A 13,914-nucleotide genomic window follows, 5' to 3' on the forward strand; every position below is an offset into this window, starting at 1 on the left:
AGTTCGTTATACCACTTCATTTGAGGCAGAGACGAGATGTGTAGTATGATTAGTTTAAAGAGGCGAATATTGGTTTTATAGACTTTACCAGTGAGCTCCAAGCAAACACACCACGGCCAGCTCGCTGCTAAACCGGTGCAGGAAGCTACTGGCTTTTGGAAACTGTTTTTGCTTCCCATTTTAATTTTTTTTTTAACCGATTTCATTCATTATCAAATACGCCTCGGGGTAATGGCCTTCGTTTTTAAAACCAGTATTATTGTTTAATCTGTGCTAAGTGCAAAAAGGTGTGTGTTGGAGGAGGGGCACTTGCTGCGAACAAGTGCCTCGCCTGCTCGGCTGTGGTTTAAACTGGAGAAATCCGACCCATAGCCTGTAACTTGGAGAGTAGCTGAGGGGAATGTGATCAACAGCGACTTCTATCGAGCTAGTAGATGGAGGGACCTTTACTGCTGTTAATACCTGCAGTCAGTCAATCCTACCACAGCGCCGTGTCAAAGGCGCCGTGTCAAAGTTGCCCTGGCAGCACCAAGGTGCTAAACAAACAGCCCAGCTCAACTCAGCTCAACTCTGCCGCAAGTTCAGTTCCTCCCAGACCAGGCTGCAAAGAGGGGGAGGGGTGGTGGTGGTGGGACGGTAAAGAAGCTGGGAGAACACCTGACCAACAAGGTGCGAGATGCTTCCCTCAAAGTCTCATGTTCAAAGCCTCCAGTTCTTGCATGGTTTAACAATCCAAGTGACTCCAAGCTTTTGACAAACAATTGCCCCTATGGAAAATAAAACAATATATTTCTCACTCAGCCTTTCTAAGCGATGAAAGGGATTGAAATGGTAAAAAAAAAAATGCGAACGAGCCACGTTGGCACCTCGATTTGCTACAACTTATTGACACCTGGAGCGTTTTTGTTGGATGAGTTCATCAAACGTGGGTAGGAACCGCGCTGCCAAGGGCTGCCATACACCCGCGGGCATTGTGGATGTGAGTGTGTATGTGTGAGTGTGTGCAGGTGAGTGTGAGTGTGAGAATGTGTGTGAATGTGAGAAATTTGGTCTGTTCATTTTGTATGTGTGATAGAGAGAAATTGAGTGTGTAATTGTGTGTGTGTGTGTGTGTATGTTGTTTGCCTGTGTGTGTGTGTGTGTGTGTGGTGTTTGCGTGTGTGTGTCTCAGGGTGTTAGTGAGTGTCTGGGTGTGTGTCTGTCTCGGGGTGTTGGTGAGTGTGTGTTGTGTCTGGGTGGGTGTGTGTGTGTGTGTGTGTGTTGTGTCTGGCTCGGGGTGTTGATGTGTACTCTGCGTGCTGGGAAGTACTGGTCTGTACAAGTGGGGGTTGCTGTGCCATGTGTATTTGAGGCTGCTGACACAATCTGCCTCCTTACTGGGGGGCGGGGGGGGGGGGGGTCCTATGTGTGTGAGCTGTTCACTTGAGATATTGTATGGGTGAGGTAGTGTAAGTGTATACGTGTTATATCTGTGCGGGGTGTTGTGTAACTGAACGATAAGATGTGTGGATATGTTTTGTGGGGCTGCAGTGTATATATGTAGGAAAGAACTGCAGATGCTGATTTAAACCGAAGTGGAGTGTATAATGTATATATGTTGTGACTATGTGTGGGTGGAGCTATGTACATGGCCTATATGGTATATGCGTGTGTGTTGGTGCATGTTATGCATTGCATTAGTGTGTGAGGTGGGTGTGGTGGCGGTGGAGTGGTGTGTGTGTGTGTGTGTGTATTACACGGTTAACAATGGATTGAAGGTCTTGCAGTTGGAACCCAATGATTCTCACAGACCATGAGCCATGGGGATCCCAGGCGGGGCTTATTTAAATATCGAATCTGTCAATGTGCGAGGATGTATATAAACAGCTGCTTTCATCTGATTCCCCTCGACTTCAGTTATGAAATTTAAGCGGAGATTAATGCGCCGGGATCCCTATAAACAGAGCAGTCAAAACAAAGTGGTCTCGCCTGTTATTATACACGAGGGGGCTGCATTGGGAGACTTTCCGTATCAGAGAGCTGGTTAATAAAAAGTGCTCGCGGTTCTAATTGCTCGGCCGCCCATGACTCTGATGGCCGAGGTCGGCAGCTACCTGGGATCCGTGGACGCAGACATACACGCCGTTTCTCTTGGGAATATGCCCGTGCTAGTGCAGGCCGATTCCCCCGGCTTCCTGAACGAGAGGCTCGGGCAGATCGAGGGCAGGCTGCAGCGCGGATCACCCACTGACTTCGCCCACCTCAAGGGCATCCTCAGGCGGAGGCAACTGTACTGCAGGACCGGCTTTCACCTGGAGATCTTCCCGAACGGAACGGTGCACGGCACCCGGCACGACCACAGCCGCTTCGGTAAGATGCCCTGCTCTCTCCACCCTCTCTCTGTGTCTCTCCCTCTCCCCCCAGTAACACCTCCACAGCCGCCGTGTCCGCACTGGGGCACAGGGTCATGGAGGGAGTTTCCCGGCTCCGACCCGTTTTACCCGAGGGCGGGCGGGCGGTTTCAGCCCCTGGCTCTGTGCACCGCTACCCGCTTACACCCCCCAGCCAGCCCTGACCCACCCAGGCACGGACATAGCCCCCAATACCTGCCCGGCGTCAGCTATTCACACTGCATTTACTGTGGCTCTCTGTGTATGGACTGTAGGCGTTCGTTAAACAGCACTCCCCACTCACTGGTGTGGGAAGAAACACACCGGGATACACCGAGTGGCAAACTGGGGCAACGTGAGCCCGGTGTGGGGGTCGGACACAGGCGGGGAGGGGGTGTGAGACTGTGGGCAACCCCGCCTGGGTGGGAGGCAGAATGGGGGCAGACACAGGGAGCAGATGTACAACCGTGAGGCGGGGAGACGGTTCCTCGGTCAAAGCGAGTAGAGAGACGGCGTGAATACGTTCTCGACATAGTCGAGGCGTGGAGGAGGAATGGGGGCCGGTCCTTAACTCACATCAGACAGCACCCTCTGCCCTGCTTGCCCCTCTCCCCCCACACACACACTAAAGGGTGGAACAGGTGTCTTTCATCCCCGTGAAACGTGAGCCTGGTTTAAGGAGCAGCGCCGCTCAGACCCAACACCCTAACCGGCTCATAAATCACCCCGCAGCCCCGCTCACACTCGACCACAGAGGGGTTTTTTTTTCAAGAAAAGCTCTTTTTCCTCAAAGAGTTTGCTGGGAGACCTGACTATGAAGCGACCGCCCCTCCCAGCAGTCATTGTTACACGGACTATTTTTCAAGGCCAATCAAACAAAACACAATAAATGTAAGTTGAGTGGAAGGAGAGGGTTGATGATTAGCAGCAGATCCTCCGTCCTGTCTGTCACCGTGTGCACTGACTGCAGCTTAGCTTTAAACGGGTTATTTATGAGCAATCGCTGAGATTTGGGCTGTTAACTGTTTAGTGAAGGTCTGAAAAGTAAAGATGGGGTCACTCACTATCTTTACCCTGGCGAGGGCAGGGTGAAAGCTACATATACGTTGGACAGGCTAGATGCAGGAAGATTGTTCCCGATGTTGGGGAAGTCCAGGACAAGGGGTCACAGCTTAAGGATAAGGGGGAAATCCTATAAAACCGAGATGAGAAGAACTTTTTTTCACACAGAGAGTGGTGAATCTCTGGAACTCTCTGCCACAGAGGGTAGTTGAGGCCAGTTCATTGGCTATATTTAAGAGGGAGTTAGATGTGGCCCTTGTGGCTAAGGGGATCAGAGGGTATGGAGAGAAGGCAGGTACGGGATACTGAGTTGGATGATCAGCCATGATCATATTGAATGGCGGTGCAGGCTCGAAGGGCCGAATGGCCTACTCCTGCACCTAATTTCTATGTTTCTACATTACTGATACCCCGCGTGTGGGACAACCCCAGTGACCGCTCTGAAGATGCCCCGGGTCGGGGGGCGGTGGGGTCAGTGGGGTTGGCACTACTCTGGGCCCCGGGAGAAACGCTGTCCTCTGGGGATGGGCACATTTCACCACAACCTTTCATCTGAACAGTCCGCTCGGCCGGACCATGCTTGCCCGCACCACCCCCCTCCGTTTCTGTGGCTCCAATTGTTAACCTTATCTTCCTTTTCTGCTACGTTGTGCAGGGATCCTGGAGTTCATCAGCCTGGCCGTGGGCCTGGTCAGTATCCGCGGGGTGGACTCGGGTCTCTACCTGGGAATGAACTACAGAGGCGACCTCTACGGGTCGGTAAGTCTGGCATCTTCTATACACACACACACACGCACACGCACACAGCAGCGCCCGTAACTAGCAAATATGCAACTCGGCTGAAGTTTCACATGGCAACTTGGGTGGGGTGGGGTGGGGGGTGCCAGTGCGAGGGTGGGATTAGTGGTTATAACAGCCTCTGTCACCGTGACACAGCCGTGCGTGTACACAAAGACTAGCCTCGCCTCCTTCAATCATCCTCATGCGGTTCTAACCAAAGATCCAACAGCGGACCAGTACTTTCCAGCTCGCTATAGGATCTTCTGTTCTAACCCAGCTCCCCGCTACAACACACCCGCTGTCTCTGGTCGCCCACTCCTTTTGCCACCCGCTTGGAATTGGGGATAGACACCGTGCTGGAGTGTGCTGCTGCAAATAAGTATCTACCCGGGATACTCACTCTTCACCAACTCAGTGGGTCAGGCAGCATCTCTGGAGAACAAGGATGGCCGATGTTTCGTATCGGGCCCTTTCGGAGCTTCTTGCCCGTTAGAGAAACCATTATTCCAACTTAAGACACAAAATGCTGGGGTAATTCAGCAGGTCGGGCAGCATCTCTGGAGAGAAGGAATGGGTGACGTTTCGGGTCGAGACCCTTCTTCAGACTGATGACCCGCTGAGTTGCTCCAGCATTTTGAGTCTATCATCCCTACTTGAACTATTGTTGTTCATTCATTCATTCATTCATTCATTAATGGGCAATGATGGGTGTCATGGGCAAGATGATCGCAGTTGCCGCAAGTGGGCAATGATGCTTCTTAGTTCTTTCCCCCTGAAACATTCAAAGGAGTAGAATTAGGCCATTCGGCCCATCAAGTCTACTCCTCCATTCAATCATGGCTGATCTCCCTCCTAACCCCATTCTCCTGCCTTCTCGCCACGACCCCTGACACCCACACTAATCAAGAATCTATATACTGTATCTCTGCCTTAAATGACAATGAGAATGAGTTAAGTGACAGTGAATGACAATACAATGACTTGCTTGGCCATTTTAGGGAATATTAATGTTCTGACCAGACCATCAACTTCCTTTCCAAAACACCTACAGCCCATCAGATTTGTTTTCTCCTGCCAATCCAACAGGTTCATGCCATTGGTACCTCTGAGTATGTCATATTTCTGTCTTTAAGATAATAAGCTCATAAGTTCCCCTCTGCCATTCAATCATGGCTGATCTATCTTTCCCCCTGAACCCCATTCTCCTGCCTTTGGCCCATAACCCCTGACACCGAACGAACCAATGCACCCTTGCAATGTTTCATTTATGCTTCTCATGACATTGAAGGAGGTTATTTGGTCCAATGAGTATCCGTTGATTCAGCATTCCCCTTCCTCCATTATTTTCCCTGGAACCTGCTCTCTCAGTCTCTGCCCGTTGACTCTCCTGATCTCCTGCGACCCCTCCCCCCGCACCAGAGGCAATTTACAGTAGCCAGTTAATCTAACAGCACATGTTTTGGACAATAGAAGGATAAAGGAACACAAGAGGGGAGATGGAGCAAACTATCCCCAGGTCACGGGAGAGTGCAACAGTTAAAGAGTCCAACCAGTGGCCCTGACTATAATGTGACTGAGAGGGGTGTGTGCGACTGGTTGGAGACACAGAGGTCAACTTTAGAAAGTGATATTCATCCAGTGTTGTCCTTTGGCCAACCTGCCCACGACAACCAACATGCCCCGTCTACACTAGTCCCACATACCTGCATTTGGCCCATATCCCTCCAAACCTACCCTATCTACATACCTGTCCAAATGTTTTTTAAACATACCTGCCTCATCTACCTCCTCTGGTAGCTCATTCCATACACCCACCACCCTTTGTGTAAAAAGAAGTTGCCCTTCAGGTGCCTATTAAACCCCCCCCCCCTCCCCCCCCCCCCCATCAATACCGTAAACCTCTGTCCCCTGGTTCTTGATTCCAGGAGCCCCTGTGGACACAGTAGGTTGTCCAGTAAGACAATGGCAAATTATGGAGTCGTTCTGTGCATGTGCATCACCACTGGACAATTCCTAGCATCTCGGAGGTTATGGGGAGAAGGCAGGAGAATGGGGTTTGGTGGGAGTGAGATCAACCATGATTGCATTGCAGTGGATGGGCCAAATGGCCTAATTCTGCTCCTCTCACTTGTGATCTCGGGGTGGTATTAAACACCCACCCAGGCAGCAGTGAGGAGGGCTGGAACCAGATCTGCAAGTGATTGTGACTGTGACTTGCAAACGATACACACCTGAACATGAAATTGTACATTTGTTTGTGAGTTCGTACCAGTGTTATGGAATCCATGCTGTACCCTGGTTTGAATCCTCCAACAGTGACTATTACACAACTATTGTTACTTAAAGCATCTCTGCAATGTAAAGGGAGTGGTGGAGAGGGGGGGGAGGGGGGGGGGGGGTCTTTAGTGCACAATATAATTTTCTCTAAAAAAAATTGGTTAGAAAGTTTGCTGTGAGTTTGTACGGTGTCTGATTTAATGTGATCTTGCCACTGCAGCACCAGAGTTCTGAAGCATATTTCCTGCTGGTCCAGACCTGTGTTAATAGTAAACCCACTATTAAAAAGGAATAACTCCCTTTGACTCAAAACATTCATCAGTAACTGCAGTGTAGACTTGTTCCTTCTTTTAGAAGTTGAGCATTGTTATCAAGGAACAATTGTTATAGTATTTAAGGAGACCTAATGTATCAGACACAACGTTTTTCACAGTGTCATGCAATGCACAACTATTTTGTTCCCCCTGCCCTTCTTGTTAGACAGAATGGTAACAAAAGCTGAAAGAATTTCCTAAAATATTCATTTCTGTTAGGTGACATGGAATTTACTGTAGTCTCTTTGGTGACTGATAGGTCGACAGCTTTATACAGCAATGAGATTTGCAACCCAATCTTCTGAGTAGGAACAATGCAGTCTCTATTTTATGAATTAACCACTGTATTGAATATGGCTTATCATTGTCCAGGAAGACGTTCATGACAGAACAGTGAGACTGTAGGATGAAAGAAGTTACCTTTATGTCATGGCTTTGAAATGCTCAGACATCCCATACCTTTCACATCCAATGTAGTACTTTTGAAAGCAGTCACCCTTTTAATGTGGAAAACATTCCACAGCCAATCTGCACACATGAAGTTTCTATAATTACAGTTAACATATGAATAGAACACTATATTAGTGATGGTTATTGAAGTCGCCTGAACCACAACAAAAGTTGTACAATTTGGAAACTACCATGGAATTTCTTAAAGGGGTTTGAATTAACATTTTGCATAAAGGATGAAACTCTGGAATGATTCAGCCAAGGGTTTGAGTTCTGCTGTGTGCGGTTTAAAATCCAATAGGCTGTTATAATTAGGGAGCAGAGAGGATACCGAACTCTAATCGGAGGTCTGAAGAAGGGTCTCATCACCTATTCCTTATATCCAGAGATGCTGACTGTCCCTCTGAGTTACTCCAATTTTTTTGTGTCATCTTCGGGCTTTTATGTGTTACACTTGCCAACCTTTAACTCCAATGGATGAGAGTGAGATTCTAATTGTGCCATTCTAATTGTGCCTCTCTGCATAGACAATAGACAATAGGTGCAGGAGTAGGCCATTCGGCCCTTTGAGCCAGCACCACCATTTAATGTGATCATGGCTGCTCATCCCCAATCAGTACCCCGTTCCTGCCTTCTCCCCATATCCCCTGATTCCGCTTTTTTTAAGAGCCCGGTCTAGCTCTCTCTTGAAAGCATCCAGAGAACCTGCCTCCACCGTCCTCTGAGGCAGAGAATTCCACAGACTCACCACTCTCTGTGAGAAGAAGTGCTTCTGCCTTGATGCTGGGGACTGGATGAAGGCAACTCCTTTCCGCAGCCTGATTCTGAACAATGTGTGTTGACAGCAGCTTGTCCACCTGTTCACTTTCCTGCCCCTGAATGATAATTGGAGTAACAGGAAGGAAGGAAATCAGCAAAGTTACCCTCAAATTAAAAGAATAAATGAGTTCCACACATGATCCCTTTCCAGTTGCTTTTCAGCCTTAACATTTGTATCGTTTTTACTGGTTATGGGCCTCCTGCCTTTAATTAAATATCAAAGCAAGGACAGATTTATGCACAGTTTATGTGTATTTGCTTCGAGTACCTGTTGCTAATAAATACAATCATAAAAAAAGTTCCATCCTAGATTCCATTTAACCTTAATGTTTCAAAGACCCCAAGTGTCTGAGAGTGGGAGTCCCGATGTAAAAGCAGAAACGAGCATTGAAATCTGTATCTTTGTCTGTACACTGTGGATGGCTTCATTGTAATAATGTATAGTCCTTTCACTGACTGGATAGCACGCAAAAAAAAGCTATTCACTCTACCTTGGTACATATGACAATAATAACAGAAACTAAATTGAGAAAAGAAAATTGTGCGATCAAGGATAAAAAGCAGGAAAAAAAATATGTTCTATTTCAGTGTCAGGTAAATCAACATTATATTATCTGTAATCATTCACTGTCGTACAACTCAATGTGGAACATTTTGGGGGAAAATTGGGCTGGGGATTTAAAATTATATATTCTAAATAAGCATGTCTTGCATCAGGAAATACCTTCCGGAGGTCACAAATTTCTTCCAAGCTAGAGCTGAATTAGTTTCATGTCATCTTAAACATGCATGGTAAAGGAATAAAAGGGGCTACAAGTCAATATAGTCACTGTTTCCCTCTCAAACCCATGCCTGGAGTTGGTACACACTTCTTCACGTCTCCAAGAGAACTGAGCTGGTGAATGAAAGAAGGATACAAAAAGGATAGGAAAGAAGAAAAAAACACTAAAGAGAGAGATGAACCAGAAACTGCAGGTGCTGGAACCCTGAGGAAAACACCAAGTGCTGGAGGAAGTCAGAGGGTCAGGCAGCATCTGGGGAGGGAATGCACATTCAGCATTGCAGATCAGGATCCTTCTTGAGACTGAGATCTCATCAGACATTCGTACTTTCAAATCAAATGGGCTGAAGAATCTGTACAAATCTAAGGGTTGGAATCAAGGTTGATGTATAAAGGCTTGTAAAATGTAGATTACAATGGCTTGTAAATTGGATAACTGTCTGTAGCTTGCCTTGACGTTAACACTGCCAGGTGGATGGATGGACTGCTGTCATTGCTAGTTACTGTGGCTTTGACAGGAGTGTATTTGCCTGGTGCTGGAGTAACATGGTGGATCAGGCAATATCACTAAAGGACATGGATAGACAACGTTTCAGGTTGGAACCCTTCTTCAGACTCGGGTCGACCAGTTTGACGAAACATCCCGACCCGAAATGCCACCTATGCATGTCCTCCAGAGATGTTGCCTGATCCACTGAGTTACTCCAGCACCTGGTGATTTATTTATTTCCAGCATCTGCAGTTCCTCATGTCACCAAATCGTATTAAGTGAGCTTCCAACATGGGTTCTTTAAGATTGAGGTTAATCAAACAGCAAATTTTAAGTTGTGGCAAGTTAGTCTGTAAACCAGGTTTTAACAATAGCGTTTAATAATGGCATTTCTCCATAATTATAAAAATCATTCCCCAAAACGGCATTTAGTTATTTTTTCCTTCATTTAACGCCTATGGCACTTAGAAACACAGATTATTAATCAGAAGAACCAATATGTAGTTTTACTCCCAACCAATTTTATGGATCTTTAGTTCGACCTGGTAATCAGAATAAAATAGTTCTCATTTCATGCATTGAATTGAGTGAAGTGGGCACCAGTTGGGTGTCTTAGCACAGATTCCACACAGTAATTGTCACAGCACATTAAGACGCCAGCCATCGACTTTGCCTTGTATAAATTGCAAGAATGTTAGTTAAAAGTGGGCATAAATAGAACCGTACATCTGGGTCTTATCATATATTTTTAAAAAGCTCTTTCTGACTGTGAAACCAAAGCTTTTGAGTCTTGAGCCTTGCTCTTTCCCCTCCCCCATCCCACATTGGCCCCTCATTGCCACCTCCATTAGAACAGGTTGGGTCTCCCATTCACACAGGTTTGATTGTTCAAACAAAGACTTGTTTCTCAGGAGAAGGACTGGTGTTACCAGTTCTTCTTTCTCTCTGTTCCTTGCTTCCTGTTATCGTCAGTACAATGCTTATGCTGTTCCTCACTGCTCCCTCTAGTGAACTGTGTGAGACTGATTAAACGCACACCCAGACGTTTAAACGTTAGACTAATGTTGGGGAAAGAATGCAAGTTGCTCCAGCTGGGAATGTGTTGCTCATTTCCAATCGATGCAAAAAAGCCTGTTTCATTATTCATAGTCAAAATAAATAAATATATTTATTGGGTACACAAAGTTAACACATGGAGTTCAAACACTGTCTACACAATACCAGCTGCTAAAATAAAGTAACCAAGACTTAACAGCATGTTTTTTCATCAAAATGGATATAATAGTAATTAAAGTATGTAATTAATGGCATTTGTTTCAAATTTCCACACTAATCTTTTCCCATTAGTTTTTCTTTTGGACACTAACAAAGGCCAGCCTCTCTAATAGAAGGGTCCCGACCCAAAACGTCACCCATTCCTTCTCTCCAGAGATACTGCCTGTTCCGTCCGCTGAGTTACTTCAGCAATTTGTGTCTACCTTCGATGTTTAAATTGCTGTTCTTCATACGTGAACTTTGAAAGCAAATGGAGGGACGGTTCACTTTGGTCACCTGCACTCCATGCCCACTAACCTTCCTACTTGATAATGCTGTTGACTTTTGCCTTTCCCACCTCAAAGTGATGAGATCAGGATAAGTTGGTTAGAAACTTGGTGATACATTTCCAGTGAGACCCTGACACTAGCTCACAGTGTCAAGTTACCAATGAACTGATGTGTGCATTTTTCTGGAGCAAACTTTTATTGCCTATGAAGAGCTTGATCAAGTCTTGGCAACAGCAAGTAAATCGTGTTTCCATTCAAATCAGTTTCATTTAAAATAATAAATAAGACAAAGCTGATAGCCTTGACTTTGGCTTCTTGCTGTAATTGAATTAACCACATATTTTTTCAGCCGTAGATGCAAGAAACTGCAAATACTTGAATATTGAGCAAAACCAAACTGCTGGAAGAACTCAGCAGATCAGTCAGTATCAGCGGAGGGAAATAGACAGGTGACGTTTCAGGTCGGAACCCTTCTTTGGACTAATGATATTTTGAGTTGGGACATTCTTCAGACTGAAGAAGGGTTCCAACTAGAAACACTTCCCTCCACAATTTACGGTTTTTTTGTCGACTACTGTCTCCTGTCTTGAGGGAAAGAATTAATATTTTTGAGTTGACCTGCATCCTATCAGAAGAGGAACAGAAATGTGTTACCTGGTTTTACCCATTTCATAGGGATATCGTATATTTTGAATATGTAAAGCTATTGATTATCATTAATGATAATTTGAAACCTCATGAAAGCATTTGTTTACACCCGACATTTCATGAATTCCCTTCCCACTCCCACAAGGTAAATATTTGAAATGAGTATTGATAGAAAATAGCAGGGGTGTTAGACTTTATGTAGTAGGTGGAACTAATGATCAATTTCAGGGTGTCGGTGAAGTTGTTAATTTTCTGTACCAATGTTAAGGCTTTAACATTAACTCCTCAATTTATTTAAAAAATCAACTTATATAAAACCCCAAATGCAATGGTGCTGAAAATACATGAACGATACACTCTGATTAACGTATTTTATCTTACAGAAAAAATTAACACCCGAGTGTGTCTTCCGGGAACAATTTGAAGAGAACTGGTACAATACCTATGCATCGACCTTGTATAAACACGGGGATACGGGGAGACATTATTATGTGGCTCTGAATAAAGATGGAACTCCACGGGAAGGATACAGGACTAAACGACATCAAAAATTCACTCACTTTTTACCTAGACCGGTGGATCCTGAAAAAGTACCTGCGTTATACAGAGACCTCTTTAACTATAGTTGATAAATTCCACTGCCCTGCATGCGTTGTACATACCCGGGGGCTTCAGCTATTCGGGGGAGCAGTGCAAACGACAACCTCGTGGCCATTTTGAGACGACCACTATGGTTGAATTCATTACCACTACTAATACTATCAAGCCATTATCGAGTGCACAGTTCCAGGATTTTCTTTTATACTCACACACCTATATTCTCCACTGAATTTTGCTTCTAGATGATGGTTGAGGAGGAGAGGAACAGAGCCTCGTAGACAATGGACACTTTTATTGCTGGAGAGAAACGAAAGGCCACTAAGTGGTGATTAACGCTGCTGCAAATAAAGGAGCTTTGAGCTAAAATATATATATTTATCAAAAGTTGATATATTCGGGATCTGTGGATGAGAACCTGCTGAAAGCTGTTATTTACTATGCGACATGGAAGACAAGAGCCAACAGGATATAAGGTTCCCCGTCTTTGGAATGGGCTAAATTTACCATGGACACTGTACAAATCAACAATAAACTATTTATAGAAATGTCAATATTATATTTATTTTATATATTTATTTATTACATAGACTATATTTTTAATGATAATGTATAGACCAGATTGCTGTCTGGAAGGATTAGATCCTATTGAAATGTAAATGACCACTTTTTAAGTTATGAAGATCTATGAATGTTGAGTTTGACAATAAAAAAATACTTCGTTTAAAGCAAAAAAAAAAGTATATTGTACAATTAACATTGCTTGTTCACTCTTAATAAAAGAAATTATTATGATGGAAAATTCTGCTAAATGTAAATTTGTTACAAATATTCCCCCCAAAAAATTTAACGTAGCAATTATGTGCTAATATTTTTTTAAATGCAGTTTGCAACTCCTCTTTGTATTGGTATTCAGCATATTTGGCTGTCCAATGCTCACCTTCCTCCTCTATGGATAAGTTCCACAGAGATGCTTGCATTCCTATACATTTGGAATCCAATGAAAGTTGCAAAGTAACAAATTCGCCTACATATTTTTAGATGGCATCAATTTTGTAGATTTTTCCAACCATGTCTTAGGTTATCGATATATTGATATATTTCATTGTAACAATTTACAATATTCAACCTCCTTTGGAATGGAATCAAATATTAAAAATCCTCTCCATCACAGGTAACACATTTCAATTGAATTAGTCATGACTCCATGGTTATTGCAGATGGTGTGTATGCTTATTTTTCTGACTGATGCAATTAAAACCGCCTGGTTTCAGTATCACTGGCCCACCTATTGAAATTATAAAGACTATTTCCATCATCATAAGATTCCAGCTTTGGTTGGCATTAGCTGGGCAGAGCTGTGTGGGACAATTCAACTGGAATTACTTTGTAAAGGCAAGTTAAATACCCATGAGCCTGCACATGCATACTTCATGTGCGTTTTGCTGTTAGGGGAACCCAAGGCCTACAACAAAAATATTTGGGAGAAGCCACTTCTTTGATTTAAGCATCCCAGTAGGTTACTCATTTACACCAAAAAAAGACACACAATGCTGAAGTAACTCAGCGGGGCAGGCAGCAACCCTGGAGAACATGTATAAGTGATGATTCAGACTTATTGTAGGGTGGTGGGGGCAGGACAAAGTGTAGTAGGTAGTGGCATCTGCAGATTTTGTCCACCTTTGAAAAGATTCTACTTATTTATATGTTAAAATTGAGCCAAAAAACAAGAATATTTGGATGTTTTTGCAGCAGACACTGAAAGCATGCAGGAGAAAATGTG

The 13,914-nt window shown here is 44.5% G+C and overlaps 1 protein-coding gene across 2 annotated transcripts; it reads left to right on the plus strand.

Moving 5' to 3' along the window:
- Positions 1 to 1,435: 1,435 nt before the first annotated feature.
- On the plus strand, positions 1,436 to 13,313 carry fgf16 (fibroblast growth factor 16). Of its 2 annotated transcripts, none has more exons than XM_055644140.1 (3): positions 1,436 to 2,349; positions 4,087 to 4,186; positions 11,918 to 12,061. In XM_055644140.1, exons 1-3 carry the CDS (start codon positions 2,064 to 2,066, stop codon positions 11,925 to 11,927), a joined length of 396 nt encoding a protein of 131 aa, XP_055500115.1. In that variant the 5' UTR covers positions 1,436 to 2,063; the 3' UTR covers positions 11,928 to 12,061. The 2 variants fall into 2 exon arrangements, with proteins under 2 accessions (XP_055500115.1, XP_055500114.1); XM_055644139.1 differs by having other exon boundaries at positions 1,464 to 2,349; positions 4,087 to 4,190; positions 11,918 to 13,313.
- Positions 13,314 to 13,914: the final 601 nt, after the last annotated feature.

The sequence above is a fragment of the Leucoraja erinacea genome, chromosome 12, assembly GCF_028641065.1.
Source record: "Leucoraja erinacea ecotype New England chromosome 12, Leri_hhj_1, whole genome shotgun sequence".
In the NCBI taxonomy this organism is placed as follows: Eukaryota; Metazoa; Chordata; class Chondrichthyes; order Rajiformes; family Rajidae; genus Leucoraja; species Leucoraja erinaceus.

Bases quoted from the DNA above. Each gene is read 5' to 3' on its own strand.
- fgf16 (XM_055644139.1), top strand. From the start codon at position 2,064: ATGACTCTGATGGCCGAGGTCGGCAGCTACCTGGGATCCGTGGACGCA. The intron at 2,350-4,086 runs GTAAGATGCCCT...TACGTTGTGCAG, and splicing joins GCACGACCACAGCCGCTTCG to GGATCCTGGAGTTCATCAGC. The intron at 4,191-11,917 runs GTAAGTCTGGCA...TTTATCTTACAG, and splicing joins GAGGCGACCTCTACGGGTCG to AAAAAATTAACACCCGAGTG.